This window comes from Taudactylus pleione, unplaced genomic scaffold (assembly GCF_031769625.1).
Source record: "Taudactylus pleione unplaced genomic scaffold, aTauple2 ptg000423l, whole genome shotgun sequence".
Classification (NCBI taxonomy): Eukaryota; Metazoa; Chordata; class Amphibia; order Anura; family Myobatrachidae; genus Taudactylus; species Taudactylus pleione.
The window spans coordinates 2581540-2597422 of record NW_028284825.1 but is presented as its reverse complement, the minus strand read 5'-3'; the positions used below and the strand labels follow the sequence as shown (position 1 = coordinate 2597422).

At 42.5% G+C, this 15883-nt stretch overlaps 2 protein-coding genes across 6 annotated transcripts in view; one reads left to right on the top strand and one right to left on the bottom strand.

The window, feature by feature from the left end:
• NCF2 (neutrophil cytosolic factor 2) overlaps positions 1-8854 on the top strand; it is a 50377-nt gene extending 41523 nt beyond the window's left edge. Inside the window, exons 9-15 of the mRNA XM_088447217.1 lie at positions 480-542; positions 1319-1421; positions 2930-2979; positions 4497-4648; positions 5022-5139; positions 7855-7999; positions 8462-8854. Of these exons, the coding sequence (XP_088303343.1) occupies positions 480-542; positions 1319-1421; positions 2930-2979; positions 4497-4648; positions 5022-5139; positions 7855-7999; positions 8462-8532 (702 nt within the window). The 3' untranslated portion in view covers positions 8533-8854. The remainder of the gene's footprint in view (positions 1-479; positions 543-1318; positions 1422-2929; positions 2980-4496; positions 4649-5021; positions 5140-7854; positions 8000-8461) is intronic.
• SMG7 (SMG7 nonsense mediated mRNA decay factor) overlaps positions 8750-15883 on the bottom strand; it is an 89730-nt gene continuing 82596 nt past the window's right edge. For 2 of the 5 annotated variants that reach the window (XM_088447211.1, XM_088447213.1), the window contains 5 exons: positions 15511-15591; positions 15238-15397; positions 13666-13836; positions 13420-13571; positions 8750-11464 (listed from right to left, as the gene is read on the bottom strand). In XM_088447211.1, coding sequence (XP_088303337.1) covers positions 11351-11464; positions 13420-13571; positions 13666-13836; positions 15238-15397; positions 15511-15591 — 678 coding nt within the window. In that variant the 3' untranslated portion in view covers positions 8750-11350. The remainder of the gene's footprint in view (positions 11465-13419; positions 13572-13665; positions 13837-15237; positions 15398-15510; positions 15592-15883) is intronic. The other 3 variants (XM_088447212.1, XM_088447214.1, XM_088447215.1) reach the window with 2 other exon arrangements.

Sequence of the window (15883 nt, the reverse complement as noted above, 5' to 3'; positions counted from 1 at the left end):
TTAATTATAGAATCTAATTAAATCATCCATACTCAACTCCCTACATCTGTTATGGGAATAGTTTCAGATTTCTGATATTCAATAAGAACTTGAACAAACAGAAGTGTAGGGTGAAGAGTTTACTTTTCTTTTTTAATATGTGAACTGACCAATTGCAGCCTGGGGCAAATCCCGCTACTAGACTGTGGCAGCAAGCAGCCTTTAGTTGAGGAAAAGCATGGATGAACTTGGCCATTAACTACAGATATGGGAGGAGATGTACTAAGCCTTGGAAAGAGATAAAAGGGGAGAGAGATAACGGACCAAACAATCAGCTCCTAACTGTAATTTTTCTAACTAATAGCCTGTAAAATGGCAGTTAGGAGCTGATTGGTTGGTACTTCATCTCTCAGTACATCTCCCCCATAAACTGTCATTTATTGCTAATGTATAAAATGACTTTCATTCTAATCTGAAATGACAAATGTCCGTTTATGCAGAAAGGGATCGTCCCATGCAATTATCTGCAGCCTGTGGAGCTGAAGTTCCAATCCCAAACACAGGTAATACATTTTTACAGTATCTCATCATTTCATTCTATACTGGAACAAAAAATAAATAAAAAAAAGACTGAAATGTAAAAATAATCTTTCAGAAAAACAATGTGTAGTATCCAGCTTTTCTCTGATTTAGTAAGGATTCATGAGGAAGAACTGCAAAATATTTCCTGGGACCTGGAGGAATTCATCATAAAACACTTATACTTAATAGCAATGTCATAAGCAGAAGAAAAAAAAAAAACCACACACACACACACATACACACTTTTTGCCCATTTAGGGGAGAATTTCTTTTCTGTATAAGTAGGAATTCACAAACTAATTATAGTTTATATTTTCAGAATATCCAAAGAAACCATGCATAAATGTGTGGGTATTACATAACAAATGACAGATATTGATGTTGGAATATGGCAATCCAAAAAAAGAGCCAAAATAGCGACCTTATTTTCTCCCCATCGGAACTAATCACCAGTGGGCAGGTCAGGGGGGTCAATCCTGGAGCAAAATTAATCTACATTTAATATAGGTATTTGGTACATTGCTGCAATTTTTAGAAAATATTCTAATAATATAAGTTGGACACTGGCTCCCTGGAACGTTCATGTGCGTGGAATACACCGGTCATTCCAGGGAGGATTCAATTATTTTGAGTGAGTAGGGAACTGATGAAACCTCCCTACTCTCCATGTTTCCAATGGCACCTGAAGCCCTACCATTTACGCACAAAGGGATAACGGAGAAGAGTTTATTTAAAACCAAATATGATTATTTTTCAGGCAACTGAAACAAAGGAGGAAACAACAACAAATAATAAAACCCCGGTGACAGACATACCAGCTCCGCCAACCATCATCGCCCCTACAGTACCAAACATGCAAGGTCGGTCACTTTTACTGGATTTTAGCAATTTGCTTAGTTTTAAAGGTGATTGTTAGATGTGAGTAAATCGAAAAAAGGATTTACAGAGAGGAAATGGGCAATGAGACAGAGGGAAGAAAACATCGCTCAGTGGTATAATAATGTGCATTGGGGTCTACTTTCAAAGGCTTATTGTCACATATTTTTGCCACTCTGCTAATCATAAATATGTCCCATGGCTCTCCTTATTGAATTCATCATTCCCAATGAGTGGTCCAAAAATAACAGCAATACGTAATAAATCTGATCTAAATCAATCTAAAAGTTTAATATGGCACATGTTGGCAAATGATGTCAGACTTTGACCACAGATTTTATTTATTGGCTTGTGTGAGTGGTTATTTACTGACACACTACACCAGAGGTTCCCAAAATCATGGATTTCCTTAAAACCTGGACTGTAATGGCAGAGTTTGGTAACTTCTGCACTAAACAATGTCGTGCAATCATGGTACTTGCCACCACTCTGCACAGCCATCATGTAGTGCAGAAGTTCCCAAACTCCATCATTACAGCCCAGATTTTAAAGGATGTCCATGCGTGAGCACGGGTAACTTAATTAGCCCCTCAGTCAATCTGACTTAACCATGGAGGGTTTAAGCATGGATATCCTTAAAACCTGGACTGTAATGGCAGAGTTTGAGAACCTCTGGTGTAGTGTGTACATTTGATGAATTGTGTGGTTGTATCATCCCATGTGATGTGCTGCACAGCAGATGGGACGTTACGTATGACACAGGGCAGTTACTATTGCGTAGTCTGATGACGGATCACGCAGTGTGTAGGAGGATGCGATATTGCGCATCATTGCGTTGCTGAAGTGTGTACCCAGTGTAAGGCACACTAAGGGGGAGATGTACTAAGCTCTGGAACGTGACACAATGGAAAGTGATCAACTACCAGCCACTCAGCTCCTAACTACCATATTACAGGTTGTTTGAAAGAGGAGTTAGGTGCTGATTGATTGCTAGTTTATCACTTTCCATAGCTTAGTACTTATGCCCTTTATGCTGGGTACACACTTAACGATGTGTACCCAGCCGATGTCTCATCTCGTCCCGAGGGTGGGAGCGACCGCGGGGGCCAAGCTGCATTCCGCAGCATAGCCCCGACGGGCAATGTCGATGTGCGGGAGTGCACATAGTCAGCAACATAGCGGGTACACATTGCCTGATGTGGACAACATATTGTCTAGTGTGTATCCGGCTTTAGATTGAGGCAGGAGCTCTGCCTGGACTTCCACATAGCCAGATGTCAACCCATTGGCCATTGATCCTGTCCATTGGATAGCATTATGTCCATTAGTCAAACTCTATGTACTAGATTTTAATACAAAAGATAATCACTTTTGCTTATTCCTTGGTCCAGAGTAATTTTACTTATGCTGAATAAGACAACGCTCTGTGGAAACCTAATGATCATAGTCTCTCCTCACATATTTAGGACTTCTTTTTAATCATTATTTTCAGATAAATCGGACAAAAAAAGTGCAAGAGAGAAGTCACGGGCAGCCACAGTGGTAGGTGTTCAGAGACTCACTTATATTGCAGCAACCATTACCCAGCAGCACCTGAATCTAGATGGTCTACAGCATTGTTTCATTTCTAAGGCGTATTCTGGCCATGCTTTGGCAGTACAAATATGTCCTGTGTATCTAACCAGGTAGAACACCTATTCGTTACAGTGGTGGCAACACTGCTCAGCAGCTCACAATGACTAGTTTCATCTCTAATCTATACCTGCTTCTATAAAGGATGAGAGGTGGGGTAGCACTTTCCAGAGGGTGAGAGAAGAAGCAGGTTTTTGTTTTTTTTTCTAAATAATTCCCTGTGTACAATTTTAGAATTTGAATTAAGTTTCATAAATCAGGTTTGATCGCATACAGTTTTCATTGAGTTTAGGGAATAGTTGAGTAATTGCATGGATAAAGGGAAAAGTCATCCCTATAGATTGTAAACTTGCGGGCATGGCCCTCCTACCTCTATCAGTTATTATTACACAGGGGTCTATTCAGCAAAAGTGACGATGTTGCCCAGAATATCAGGAAACATCGTCACGATTTAAAATGAATTATTAAAACTTAAGTAAGCTATTCAGCATTATTATGTGCAGGGACAGCGGTTACGGTAACACACTGTCCCTGCGATGTTACAAAAGGCCTTGTTTTCGATTTCTCAAAACAATACCCTCTGTTTTTGCTACTGCACACGCCCAGTCAGTCTCTGTACCGGCTATGAGGTGACCGCGGAAGGGATAAATTTAATTACAGCCTTTCCAAAGTGACTGACATGTATACACAGGCTTTATATTAGCATGTATATTTATGTGCTTTTATAACTATAAATCGCACATATACATGTATACAGGCTAACATAAAACCTGTGTACACATGTCAATCACTTTCGGCAGGTTTAATAGGCTCTAATTGGTCTTACCTGCCAGCGGTCACCGCAAACCAGGCACAGAGACTGGGCGGAGTTACGGGATGCTGCAGGGACTTATGGGAAAAGTTCCTGCAGTTTTCGGGCAATTTAAGGCATTTTCTTCATAAAGCGCCGTTCTGAGATGGCGTTATATAAAGTAATGATTTTTCGAGCAATTTAACACTTTTTGCTTTGCTGAATAGCAAAAAGCGTTAAAGCACTGTAGAGATCAATGGCTGATCTCTACAGTGCGAGATGGGAATGAATGGTGAAGATAACGCAATTATCGTCTCCATTAACCCATTGCTGAATAGGGGATTTACATAAAAAATGCAGAAATGATGATTTCCGCATTTTTTTATGTAAGAAAATCATTGCTGAATAGACCACCCAGTCTTGTTTTATTAATGTTGTTCCAATTGTAAAATGCAACGGAATATGCTGCTCTATATAAGAAACAGTTAAATAAATTTGGGCATTTTGTGGAACTGGCCTTAGGTTAGGCATAAGGGAATAACATTAATTGGCAATAGGATTTCAGGTTATAAACCAAATGTTGCCTAATCTAATATATGCTTTGTGTTCTCTAATAACCTTTTTCTCTCTCCTGTAGGAAACCACAGTAACTCCCTCAACGTCGTACCTTATTAAGGTTTATTATAAATACACAGTAGCGATGCAAGTCTCCCACAAACTTTCATACGAGGAACTATTGATACTGATCGGCAGTAAGCTACAGCTAACTGCCTCTGCCATAGTACTGAGGTAAGCTGGCACCGCAGGCACCAGATGGGCCACTATGGCGTTTTGTGTTGGGGAGAAGTGATTACAGAGCCACCACAATTAAAAGACAAGTGGTTTCAAAATAGAAATATTCATGAGCGTTTTTCCTTTTCAACAGCATCCTAGTGAATGAAGAGGAATTTTACAAGTGTATCTCGATCAAAGTTCTTTATATACACACTTCCAAGAAAATTATATTATATTAGATATAAGTATTCCATCATAAAAAATATAATTGTTTAAACACATAGAGGGCTTAAATATCCCATTTGTTTCTTTATACTTTTGTTTTTGTAATGATTAGGCAGCTGCTCCATGTATCTGGTTAGTAATATATAGCCTGTAATATTTTTAGTTTCAAAGACGGAGACACCCAAGTGCTGCTGCACAAGGATAATGTAGAGAAAGCGTGGGAACTAATTACAGACAACTGCCTGAAACTGAAGTGCACAGACCTGGATACACATTATATGGTATATGTGTGTGTATATTCATGTATAGCTTTGTTACCAACTGGTTACCTGCATTGTGTAATGATTTCTCAAGGAGCCATTACAAGTAAAAATGGGGTCGGGTATAAAATCCTGGCAGTCGGGATTCCTGCTGTCAAAATGCAGACAGTGGCATCCCAATGTTGGGAATCACGACAGGGATCAGATAAGTATGTAACCCCTCCCTTTTTGCACCCTAATCCCCTCTCCCCCGTGGCTAGCACCTAATGGCTTACCTCCAATCGGGACGCAGTCTGTTGGGATTCAGTCATCGATGTGTGGGCTGGCGTCTTTTAACTACATCCCGTAAACATGTTATAGTATGAAATTAGTCTCACCTACACAGAATTCCCAAAAAGTCATGGGATAGCAATATGTAGCATTTCTAAGACATATGATGTCTTGGAAATGCCCAGACCTGTATCAGTTGTTCAAACCGACTCACGAGATGTTAGATTACAACGACTAGGCTGTTCATGGCACGGCGATGTGCCTTATTGGAGGTCAAACGGGGCATGATAGTGGGTGCCTGATGGATGAGACATTCAATTTCCGAAGTTGCGCGGACAAGTGTACCGGGAATATCACATGGAAGACATTACCATCCACTGTGGACTACATAGAGGCCGACCTCAGGTGTTTAATGATAGTGACTAGTGGCGTTTGCCCAGAATTGTCCGTGGCGACGAGACACTGGCTCTAATCACATCCACATTCAATGAAGGAGGTACCAGACGGCTGTCCAGCATGTAAGTGCAGCATTCTTTAGCTTATACGTATATGGGAGCAGTAGACTCACCAGTGTGTCCGTGACACCGGACACGGGGCCTCACCTGGGCTCGTGATGTCGCTAATTGGACACTGGACATCTGGCAACTGTGGAGTGGTCCGATGAATCAGTTACAGTTGTTTCGGGCTGATGGTAGGGTTCGGGTGTGGCACAAACCCATGCGACTATGCACCCCAACAAGTCACCAGTTAGGCTGGTGGTGGTTCTACAAAGGTGTGGGTTGTGTTCACGTGGCATGGGTTGGGTCTGCATGAACACATAATTGAGCGATAAACGCTACATTGCATTGCTCGACCATTTCCAGCCCTTCGTGGACTTTATGTACCCCCACAACGATGGATTATTCAAGCAGGATAATGCACAGTGTCATCAGTCACACATTGGTCCAAGGAGCATTAGGGAGAGTTCCGACAAATGGGGTCATCACCAAGCTCACCCGACATGAAATTGAGCATTTATGGAATGTATGAAGAGATCCATTCATACTCAACACACCGCGCCTAAAAATATCAGGGAGCTGTGGGAAGCATAGGTCTTCCGTTCACTTGTGGAATAGATGCCATGTCCAGTAGCTGCACTTCGCCGGGCTAGAGGGGGTTATTCACAACACTAGGCATCTATCCCATGACGTTTGGCACTTCAGTACAACACAAGCCCCTAATAACTTTAAGCTGTGCTATGCATGTATGTTGTAGGTGCTTGCTCAACACTTCAGTATGTTCATTTCAGGTGGATTGTTATTGGCAGCTCAATGATCAGAAGAAATTAGCTTCATAATGATAGTTACATTTCTATCCTCTGGTGTCGCTCCTGAAACTACAGTATAATAAATATTATCATGTAGACTTTGAGCTAAAATATCTCAGCAGAGGTCAGGCTTTTGCTTGGAAATCCAAAGGAGCAGGATAACATTCCCTCTATATGGGGTTCTCAAACTAATTTGTTCTGGGACCCTGTCTACCAATAAAAAAAGAATTTCAAGACCCCAACCAGTTACTCCAAAACAGTGTCCCTATATCAGTGGTTCCAAACCTTTCTTGAATCACAGCATCCTAGCATTTTTTTCATGGTTCCCCTTGGCCTAAAGTTTCTTATTGAGAAATTTAGCAAAGATTGTTGAATTAAGTAAATTGTGCTTACCTGTCACCCAGGTCTGTGGTGGTGTATAGGGTTGTGCTTCTATTTGTCCATGTTTTATTATAGGCAACATCAGTGCTGGCTGCTGCCTATCACATTGACCATACATTTGAATAGGTCTGGGACCACAAACCCATGTCACCTCTGCAAGTACCACTGGCATATATCTTTATAAGTATCACACTTATTTTATACCCATTGCCCACTATATATTTTCTGTCCATCATCACACATTTTTTGCTCATCACATACCTCAACTTTTCAGAAGAGCAGAGAGGGACCTTTGCACTCACCCGTAAAGAGAGGACCCGGTCTCGCCTCATTCATGGCAGGCTGGGGGCATGCCCCTAAATCCCGTTCTCCAGTGAATATATATTCACTGCTTGCTGTACTAAGCAGAGCAGCAGGTCAGATGCCGCCGCATTTTGTGCTTCGGCAGGGGAGGTTAGGATTAGGCACCCCAAGAAGGGGGGGGGGGGTAGGGACTAAGGGAGGACATATGGTTAGGTTTAGGCACAAGAGGGGTTTAAGACATAGGTTTAGGCATTAACAGGGTAGGTAAGTATACTTACCAACCGTCAGGATGCCGCTGTCGGTATTGTGATAGGCGACATCCCGAAAGCCGGCATTACATACCCATTCAGTCTACAGACAGTTGCTCACAGAGCAATGATGTGCAGTACAGATTTGTCAGGCATGCAATCACTGGATCTGCCTTCTAGAAGAGAACAGATAATCTATACATACTGAACTCATGTTTTCCCTTTTAGCCTGACCAATCTCCATCACAGGTCGGTCCTTGTGCATCAGAGGATAAGTCAGGGACCAGTGTAACAGCCCTGTTTGATTATGAGGCATCACAACCGGAAGATCTCGCTTTTAAAAAAGGAGACACTATTAAGGTGCTGAATAAAGGTGAGTGATTCACATCATGCGAGGGTGGCGATTCACATCATGCGAGGGTGGCGATTCACATCATGCGAGGGTGGCGATTCACATCATGCGAGGGTGGCGATTCACATCATGCGAGGGTGGCGATTCACATCATGCGAGGGTGGCGATTCACATCATGCGAGGGTGGCGATGCTTTCTTTATAGACGGATGTACTAATAAAAGGAGTAATATACTCTTGATTTTTTTTTGCAGTCCACTGAATAGTACGAAGCCAATAATGATATGATGCCGCAGCAGTTTAACATTTTGGCAAAATTAACGTTTCTAATTACCCCAAATAAATACTATGGGGCTAATTCACACCCGCTTGCAAGCGCGAGTGAGCGGCTCTGAATCAGGCCCTACATATACGTTAAAGCGATGTGTACATTTAATAACACATTTAATCCAAGCCTAATAGACATGGTCTTGCTGTGTTTCAGTGTCTGAGGAATGGTGGGAAGGAGAGTGTCATGAGAAAGTGGGAATCTTTCCATCGGCCTTTGTAGAATGAATACTCAGACTGGGAAACCGCAGCCACCCATCGGAGCATAAGCCCCAATACTGTACTACCAGCATGTAAAAGCGTACCTGTGCCAACTTATGTGCTCAATCTTAAATCTATATCTAACGTTGGATGCATAATATTTAAGTGCAATATACTGTGAAGAATATTCATATATACACGTGATTGAATGCTGTAGGACTTAATGCTTTTTACACAGAATGCATGGACTTCAGTCACTTTATTTACAAAGATCTGGCTAAAACAATTAACCGTTCATGGAAACAATCTGGAATATTCTTAATACTATAAATATTCTTATTACAAAATATTCAGTTACTAGTTTCTTTTCCTTAATACATTTAAAACAAGTCTGCAACATTAAAGTATACCAATCACCCACACACCAACAGCCCACTTAAAACCACTGTCATTGGTAATACAATTAGGGGCATATGTATCAAAGCTTGATGCGAGATAAAATTGTGAGATACAGATCACCAACCAATCAGCTTCTAACTTACATTTTGCAGGCTGTGTTTAAGAAATGATAGTTCGGAGCTGATTGGTTGGTGATCTATATTTCACAATTTTGTCTCACATCAAGCTTTGATACATATGTCCCTTAGGCAGGTCTTAACATCTGTTACCATAGAACCAATCAGTGCAGTCCATACTTTGTTTCTATGGTTACCAATGTTGCCAACAAGGTCAGTTCTTCGACACCTGCCAAATTGCAGAGAGTGATTCTCAGTTCCCTTTAGGCTATTTCCTGAAGTCATCTCATTTCAATTTTGTGGAGTCATTTCAGGATATTTAGTTATAAGTTAGCCATTAAAGAATATACAATGTTCCATGCTTTAATGTACTCTAAGATTTAAAAATAGAGAAGATTTTAATACCCTTTCAACAATATAGTGTTGGCTTTATGTGCCACTGATTGCAATAATACACATTGTAAAAACGATTAGTACAGCTATTCCATAATCCCTTACACCAATTGATATATACTTTCAGGTTTTAATTACAATGTAGCGATTCTCTTTCAAAAACTTTCTTTCTGATTTCGAAACAAGTTTTACATAACTCTTTGCCCCCCACACATTCCCAAACTGCCAGCACACCTAATGACTGGTCTCCTTCCCGTTCTGATGCCATCTATGCCACGGTCACTCGCTAAGAAGCAGGAAGCTTCAGTATACATGCTAGAATTCAAAATCTACAATCCATAACAACTTTAAAATTACTTAAATCTTGTTCTTTGAAAAGACAAAAAGCACAAGTCGTGGATGTAGCTGTAGAGAAGATGAGTTTATTAATGGTAAAGCAGATCTGAGCAGACGGTGCTCACACAAGAACACAAGGAAAAGGTGAGAGTGAATAAGTCTCCACACTCTCTAGATCCTGCTACAGGAAGGATAGCCGGAAGGGCACCTCACCACCTTCATTTTTATTCCCAGTCAAGAAGAACTGGTTTTCCTCCAAGGGAATCCTAAGTTATGCACAAGATGCCTGGCCCCAAACAGTGTGTAATGTGCACGTTCGATGTATGAAGTGCTAAATGTGCTTGGGCACCGGTTGGTACCCATGGCATACACAGAAACACACATACACGTAAGAGGACCTAAGTGACAGCTTTGAGTAGAAGAACAGTGTCTCCTTCCTTCCAGGTTTAGATGGGAGGGCACGCTCTCATTTACTCCATATGCCTGTACCCGACCATGTGTTCCTCACGCTCACTAATCACAAACACCCCCGCTCTCACTGCTTGTGTGCAATGCTTTCCATGTTGCTGGAGCAGTGAGGGGACAGAACAGTTCCTGTATTGTGCTATGAGCTCTGGCACTTCTACCCAGTATTGCACATTGATCCGAAACTTTACCCCTCTGCCATACGGAAGGGACTTCCGAAAGAGGCAGGGTAAAGAGGGTGAATGGGGGAAGGAGGGGGTATAACAGCTGCAGTCTAGCTGTAACAATATTGAGGCTGTAGAGCCAAGTCTGTACTTATTTCTAAATTCTGCCCCATCATAAAAGCAACTCCCCTAATATGCCAGCACCCATCCTGCAATACACAGATTAAGGGGGACATCGAGCGCACACTCACACAAACACACATGACAATTAAGCAGGCAGGGCAAGACAGACACCGAAGCAGATTAAGGACACTCAATGGGAACAAGCAAGCATCCATAATCACGACAGACACTCAACCCCTCACCCATTTTCCCGAAAGGGGAGAGAACAAAAGCCACCCAAGTCAATCATACCTCCCTCAGCCAGCACAAGCTGGTGGTTGTGAGGGGACCAGTACCTCCTCTTCCTCTAATGGAGAGAGTTCCTGACATTCGGCTGTAAATTGGACATGAGGGTGTATCTTGTGCACCCGCCACCTACAAACAGAACCATAGAAAAACTCATTACAACTCAGATGCTGAGGGGAGGGTTCTTATTTCCCCCCCCGCCTGCCTTGCACTGCTGGGGGATATTTGCTATCCATGTGTTAGGCAGAGGCTTGGGGGGGTGCTGTGAGCGGCATGCACAAATAACGAGAAAGATGGGGGCACGTTACCCCTTTTCCCCCCCAAACTCAAGAAGTCCCAAGCTCCCTCTGGATGGGAACTTCCTGCTGTGGTCCGTCAGGTAACTTCGTCGCCTGCGGGGCTGGGGGGTTTTCAGATTTGGTGGGATACGCTGGACGCTCCCCCACACATGCTCCCCCCCCAGATCGGTGAGGGGGGGGAGAGAGGGCTGCCCTCCTCAGGGCTCAGGACACATCCTGTCCTGTGCTGCTGACCAGTCATGTCATATGTTGCTCCCCTTCTCTCTCAGTGCGGAGGGTTCAGTGATCCCTGGCCTCTCTGCTGCTTCTCCTTCTGCTGCATCAAGAGCTGCTCCAGGGCTGATGGACCAGGGTGCATCATTGTGGTGGACCAAATGGACTGGGGAGAAAAGGGCACAGTCACAGGGGGAATCGAACAAGTGCAAACATTGATCTGGTTTTATAACTCAATAAACTGGTGCTTGTGAAATAAACTTTTCAAGAGAAAAAAAAAACGAAAAACTTTTCAGACAGTGGAGGCCAATAAGAAAATGCTAAAAGAAATTATCATTAATGAAAAGGAACTGGGTTGAACGAAGCAGCAGTCTGTGCAAGTTAACGTTTTAATAAAATTGTTAATGGATTACTAAATTAAACTCTGAAAAAAACTACACCTAAACGAGTCAAAAAGGGCCATTAACCTAAAGGCTTTACACCATTACAGAACTTGAGTTGGCTGGTAATAGACTTGCATTTGTAGTTCAGGGAAACAGACTATGGGCGATGCAAAATGATGCTAATTATGCAGGAGGCATCTTGTGTTAATAGACATCTTCTGCTGGCTTCTGTAAATCGCTGCCACATCCGTGGATGCAGCCATCGGATCACTTAAAAGAACATCGGCCATCTAAGCAACCCTCAGTTATGCAACGACAGAGGCAGTGCCCCCAAACGGCTGCAGCGTGTCAATCATTCTGCAGCTTAGGGGCCCCTGCCGCCATCGTTGCAGTACAGATCCTGCGCATGCACCAATCAGCAGCCATCGGAGTTGTAGGTAAACCATCGGATTTGCGTACAACACTAAATCGGGCCCTATAGTCACTAATCAGTACAATGACCCTCAAACAGGTTACAGACAGGAAGTAAGCTGGGCATAGGAGGTGAAAAACAGTTTCCCCCACAATTTCCTTGATGTTTTCATTCTTGTGAAACTACATAAAGTCTTCCGGTAAAAACTTGTGTTTTAGGCAGTGGTCCTTTAGCACTTCTCTATCATTTTGCCTTTTTACATTTACCTTACGGAAAACTAAAAAGGTTAATTTAAACTTCAACACTTCTTCTGGATGGTGCATCTAGCAGTAACTTCTACATTTGTAAACGATGTCACAATGTGACAACACCTATGACAATCAGGTTTTCAGCTACAACATTCCTGCACAGATTAGAACATTGTGCCATGGACTGTTAATGGCACATAAAAAGTGCAAATTAGGAAAGAAAAAACAATATTTAGAGCGTTTCCAAAAAAAGTATTTTGTCACGTTTACAGGGATAGCCAAAGATATTTTCCGGAGGTTTTATCAACTTCTGCTTCATAAGACTGATGTGTCAGTAAAGGGTTTGTTGTGTTTTTGTCCAATAGATTTGTTTCATTAGTATAGATTAATTAATGAGGCCCATACATCGGCGATGAAATGCCACAATTCCCCGTTCTGCCAATGCTGGAGGAATTTGACAAATCCAACATGTTGGGACAATTTCGATTCCCTGATTCCGACCTAAAAATGGACGTAATCTGTGATTTATTAACATGCTGAATTTCCCACACGGATCGCTGATCATTGATGATCGCAAATCAGCGCCGGCAGAACGGGTAATCGGGCCATATATGTATGGCCCGCATTAGTTAACATGATATCATTTAGGCTTACATGCGCTAACACAAGGGGTGCTATAGGAGGGGTAATCTGCATCTCACAATATCCAGTTGTAACCCTTTCATGTGGTCAACACCATTACAGGAGTTTCGGACTCTGAAACCGCAGTGCCCATGTGTAAAAGGACAAAACCACTGGGAGCCCTGAATAAGTCCTGGTCACACTGGCCACTGCTAAACGCACACAGGTGTCTTCTGCTATAGTACTTTGGCAATGGCATACTAAGTGTGGGTACATCATAGCCACTGCACGAAAAGGAAAAAATCTAATAGACAAGATGTAGAGGCAGAGTAGTGAGATGGGTAGAACCATAACATGTAGAAGCTTTGTTCATATTTGGCACCTATAGAGGGAACCCATGTGCTACAGGTGCTCCAAGCTTGGACAATGTACACCTACAACACTCATTGCCACCAACCTTTAAGCTCTCCATGAGGGCAGCAGAGGAGTCCTCTCTTGTGTTGCTTTGAGCTGCCCAAGCATTAGCACTGCTGGAGTTATTTACGTGCCGCCAACTGTTCTCTGAAGAGTTGGTCACAGACAGGTAATCCAAACCAAAGCCACCCATCGCTTAGAAAGAGAAGAAAAATATCCCGAATTTGAAAGTTTAACACCAGAGACAACAAAATCTTACATAAAAGCCAAAAAAAAACCTTAAGCCTACCTGGCTTGTCAGTCTTCCAACGGTCCACACCACGGCGGTCACGGCTGTCTGGTGTGCCAATGGGCCCAAAATTTGAGAAAGGCTGGGCAGCGTGGTTGTGAGTTGGTGGCGAACTCGGCAGACTGCTTGGGTTTGAGGAGTGAGGTGACTGGCTGGCTGGTGTAGAGTGATCTGTTAAGACACAAAATTATGTATTAAAAACTAACAAAATCTGAAACATGATGAACATTGGACCTTGATATATGGAGTACCTTATTCTAACCAAGCCCCAAGAGACAGAACAAGAGTTGAAAAGAAAGAAAAACCTATTTTGAAAAATAATTACTGATGTAAATTTTAAACAGGAGAACTGGAGTGAAAAGCGCAGAGCTCCCAATGGATTCAGAGAAAATAAATGACCAAAACTGAGATTCATCATCCTCCTACTGGAGGACAATGGTCCCTGGGGACTTCCCAAAGTGGCCCCATTGGGAGGGCACGTTCGGAGTTATAGCACTCAACACATTACAACCCGTAACACGCATCCTCAGCCACAAATGCTCAATGTGTAAAGTTTGGTAGAAGTGTGGCCCGTAGACCACGCAGGTATCTGTCAGTTTCTCAGCCTATGCTGGTGCTACAATGACCACCGATCTTGTAGGATTGGGCATTGTAAGTAACGGGCTATAGTACAGCAATGCAAGAATGGTGAATCAGGCCATAATCAGTCTACCAATCCTTTATTTGTTGAGCAGATAATTTTCTTTATCTGTTTACAAAAACATTTTTGTAGACAGAAGACCATTACTAGATAAATACTGACCTAGTGTTGTAGTTACAAACGATTTGTTAGCATCTCCCCCAGAATAGCAGCCGCCATCATGGTGGATGGCTCCTTTCTGCAGTATAGTGCCTAGCGTGGCTGAGGCTCCACAACTGATCCTGCTTCTAAATAGGTCCCCACCCTGGGAGCTCATAGATTTGCCCTGTCCCCAATTCAGCTTCGGGAATGATGTGGCTCTCAACTTGCCACTTCTCCAGAATGCCAAAATATGGCCACTGCTGAATTCAAAGCCTATGAAAGCAAGTGACTCCCAGTCACTACTTATGCAGCAATAGTAGTTTTGATTGCCAGACACTACCCGAAACCACCAGTGTTCTATAGTAAAAATAAAGAAAGAATAATTGACAACTACAAACTAAATAAGCATTTAAGAGCCCCCCCTCCTCCCCCGATGGGCCACATTGTAGTGCAACAGAAATAGTTGGCTGTCCAAAACAGATACAAATATAGAAAGATGAAGCAAATTTATTTAGTAACTTTTGCAAGAGAGCAAGTAAAAGCCACAAACAGTGATTTAAAAAGACCACCACACATTTCAAATACAATTACACACACTGGTTAAGTAAAAGTCACCCAACCACTCTGCCAAACAACTTGATCATAAACTGAAATTAGCTGCTTATGAAGGTATACAAATTGTATCGCCATATAGAGACTTAAAGGAGCAGTCTTGCATTTAAACACCATCATCATAGTTGTTTTATAATTAGAGTCATACCTACATTACTATATATATTTTTTTTTCTTACCTGAGCTTGCGGGAAGAGAAGGGGACCATGGTTTACCCTCAAACAGAGAGTACAGGGAGGTCTCCTGCTGCCCAATGGCTGGACATGCCTCAGGCTTTGTGCTACTGCATGCCGACTTGCTGTAGACCTCATTGAATACACTGTTACTTGGGAACCTTTCCTGTAAAAGGCCAGAGGGCACAAGCATTAGATGACTGAGCAAAGAAGGCAGGAAAATCCTAGCACATCTCCTCTCTACTCTATACAAGCAGCTCTCCAGATAACCTCCCTTACCTGGCTCAGAGAAAATCCAGTGAGCGAGAGGAAAGAGGAGGGCTGGGATATCAGCTCAGATGGCTTTTCCAGAAGAGACTTCTCCAAAAGAAAGAGAGACAATTTACTGCCTGACCCATGTGAAAGTGCAATCTGCTTCCATTAAGTACACAAGGTGGGGTTGGAAGGGGTAGGCATGGACTTAAAAGGCATCCGTTCCAAAAATACATGCATGCATGCATACCTGGCTATAGCTATTACACTGAGGCTTCTGGATGCAGCTGAACATACATAAGGGCTGACTTGCAGATCTCCAGCAGCCACAAATTCAAGAAATTATTTTGGGAGTCAATTATGATTAACAAAAAATTATAAAAATACTGCAACCACCAGT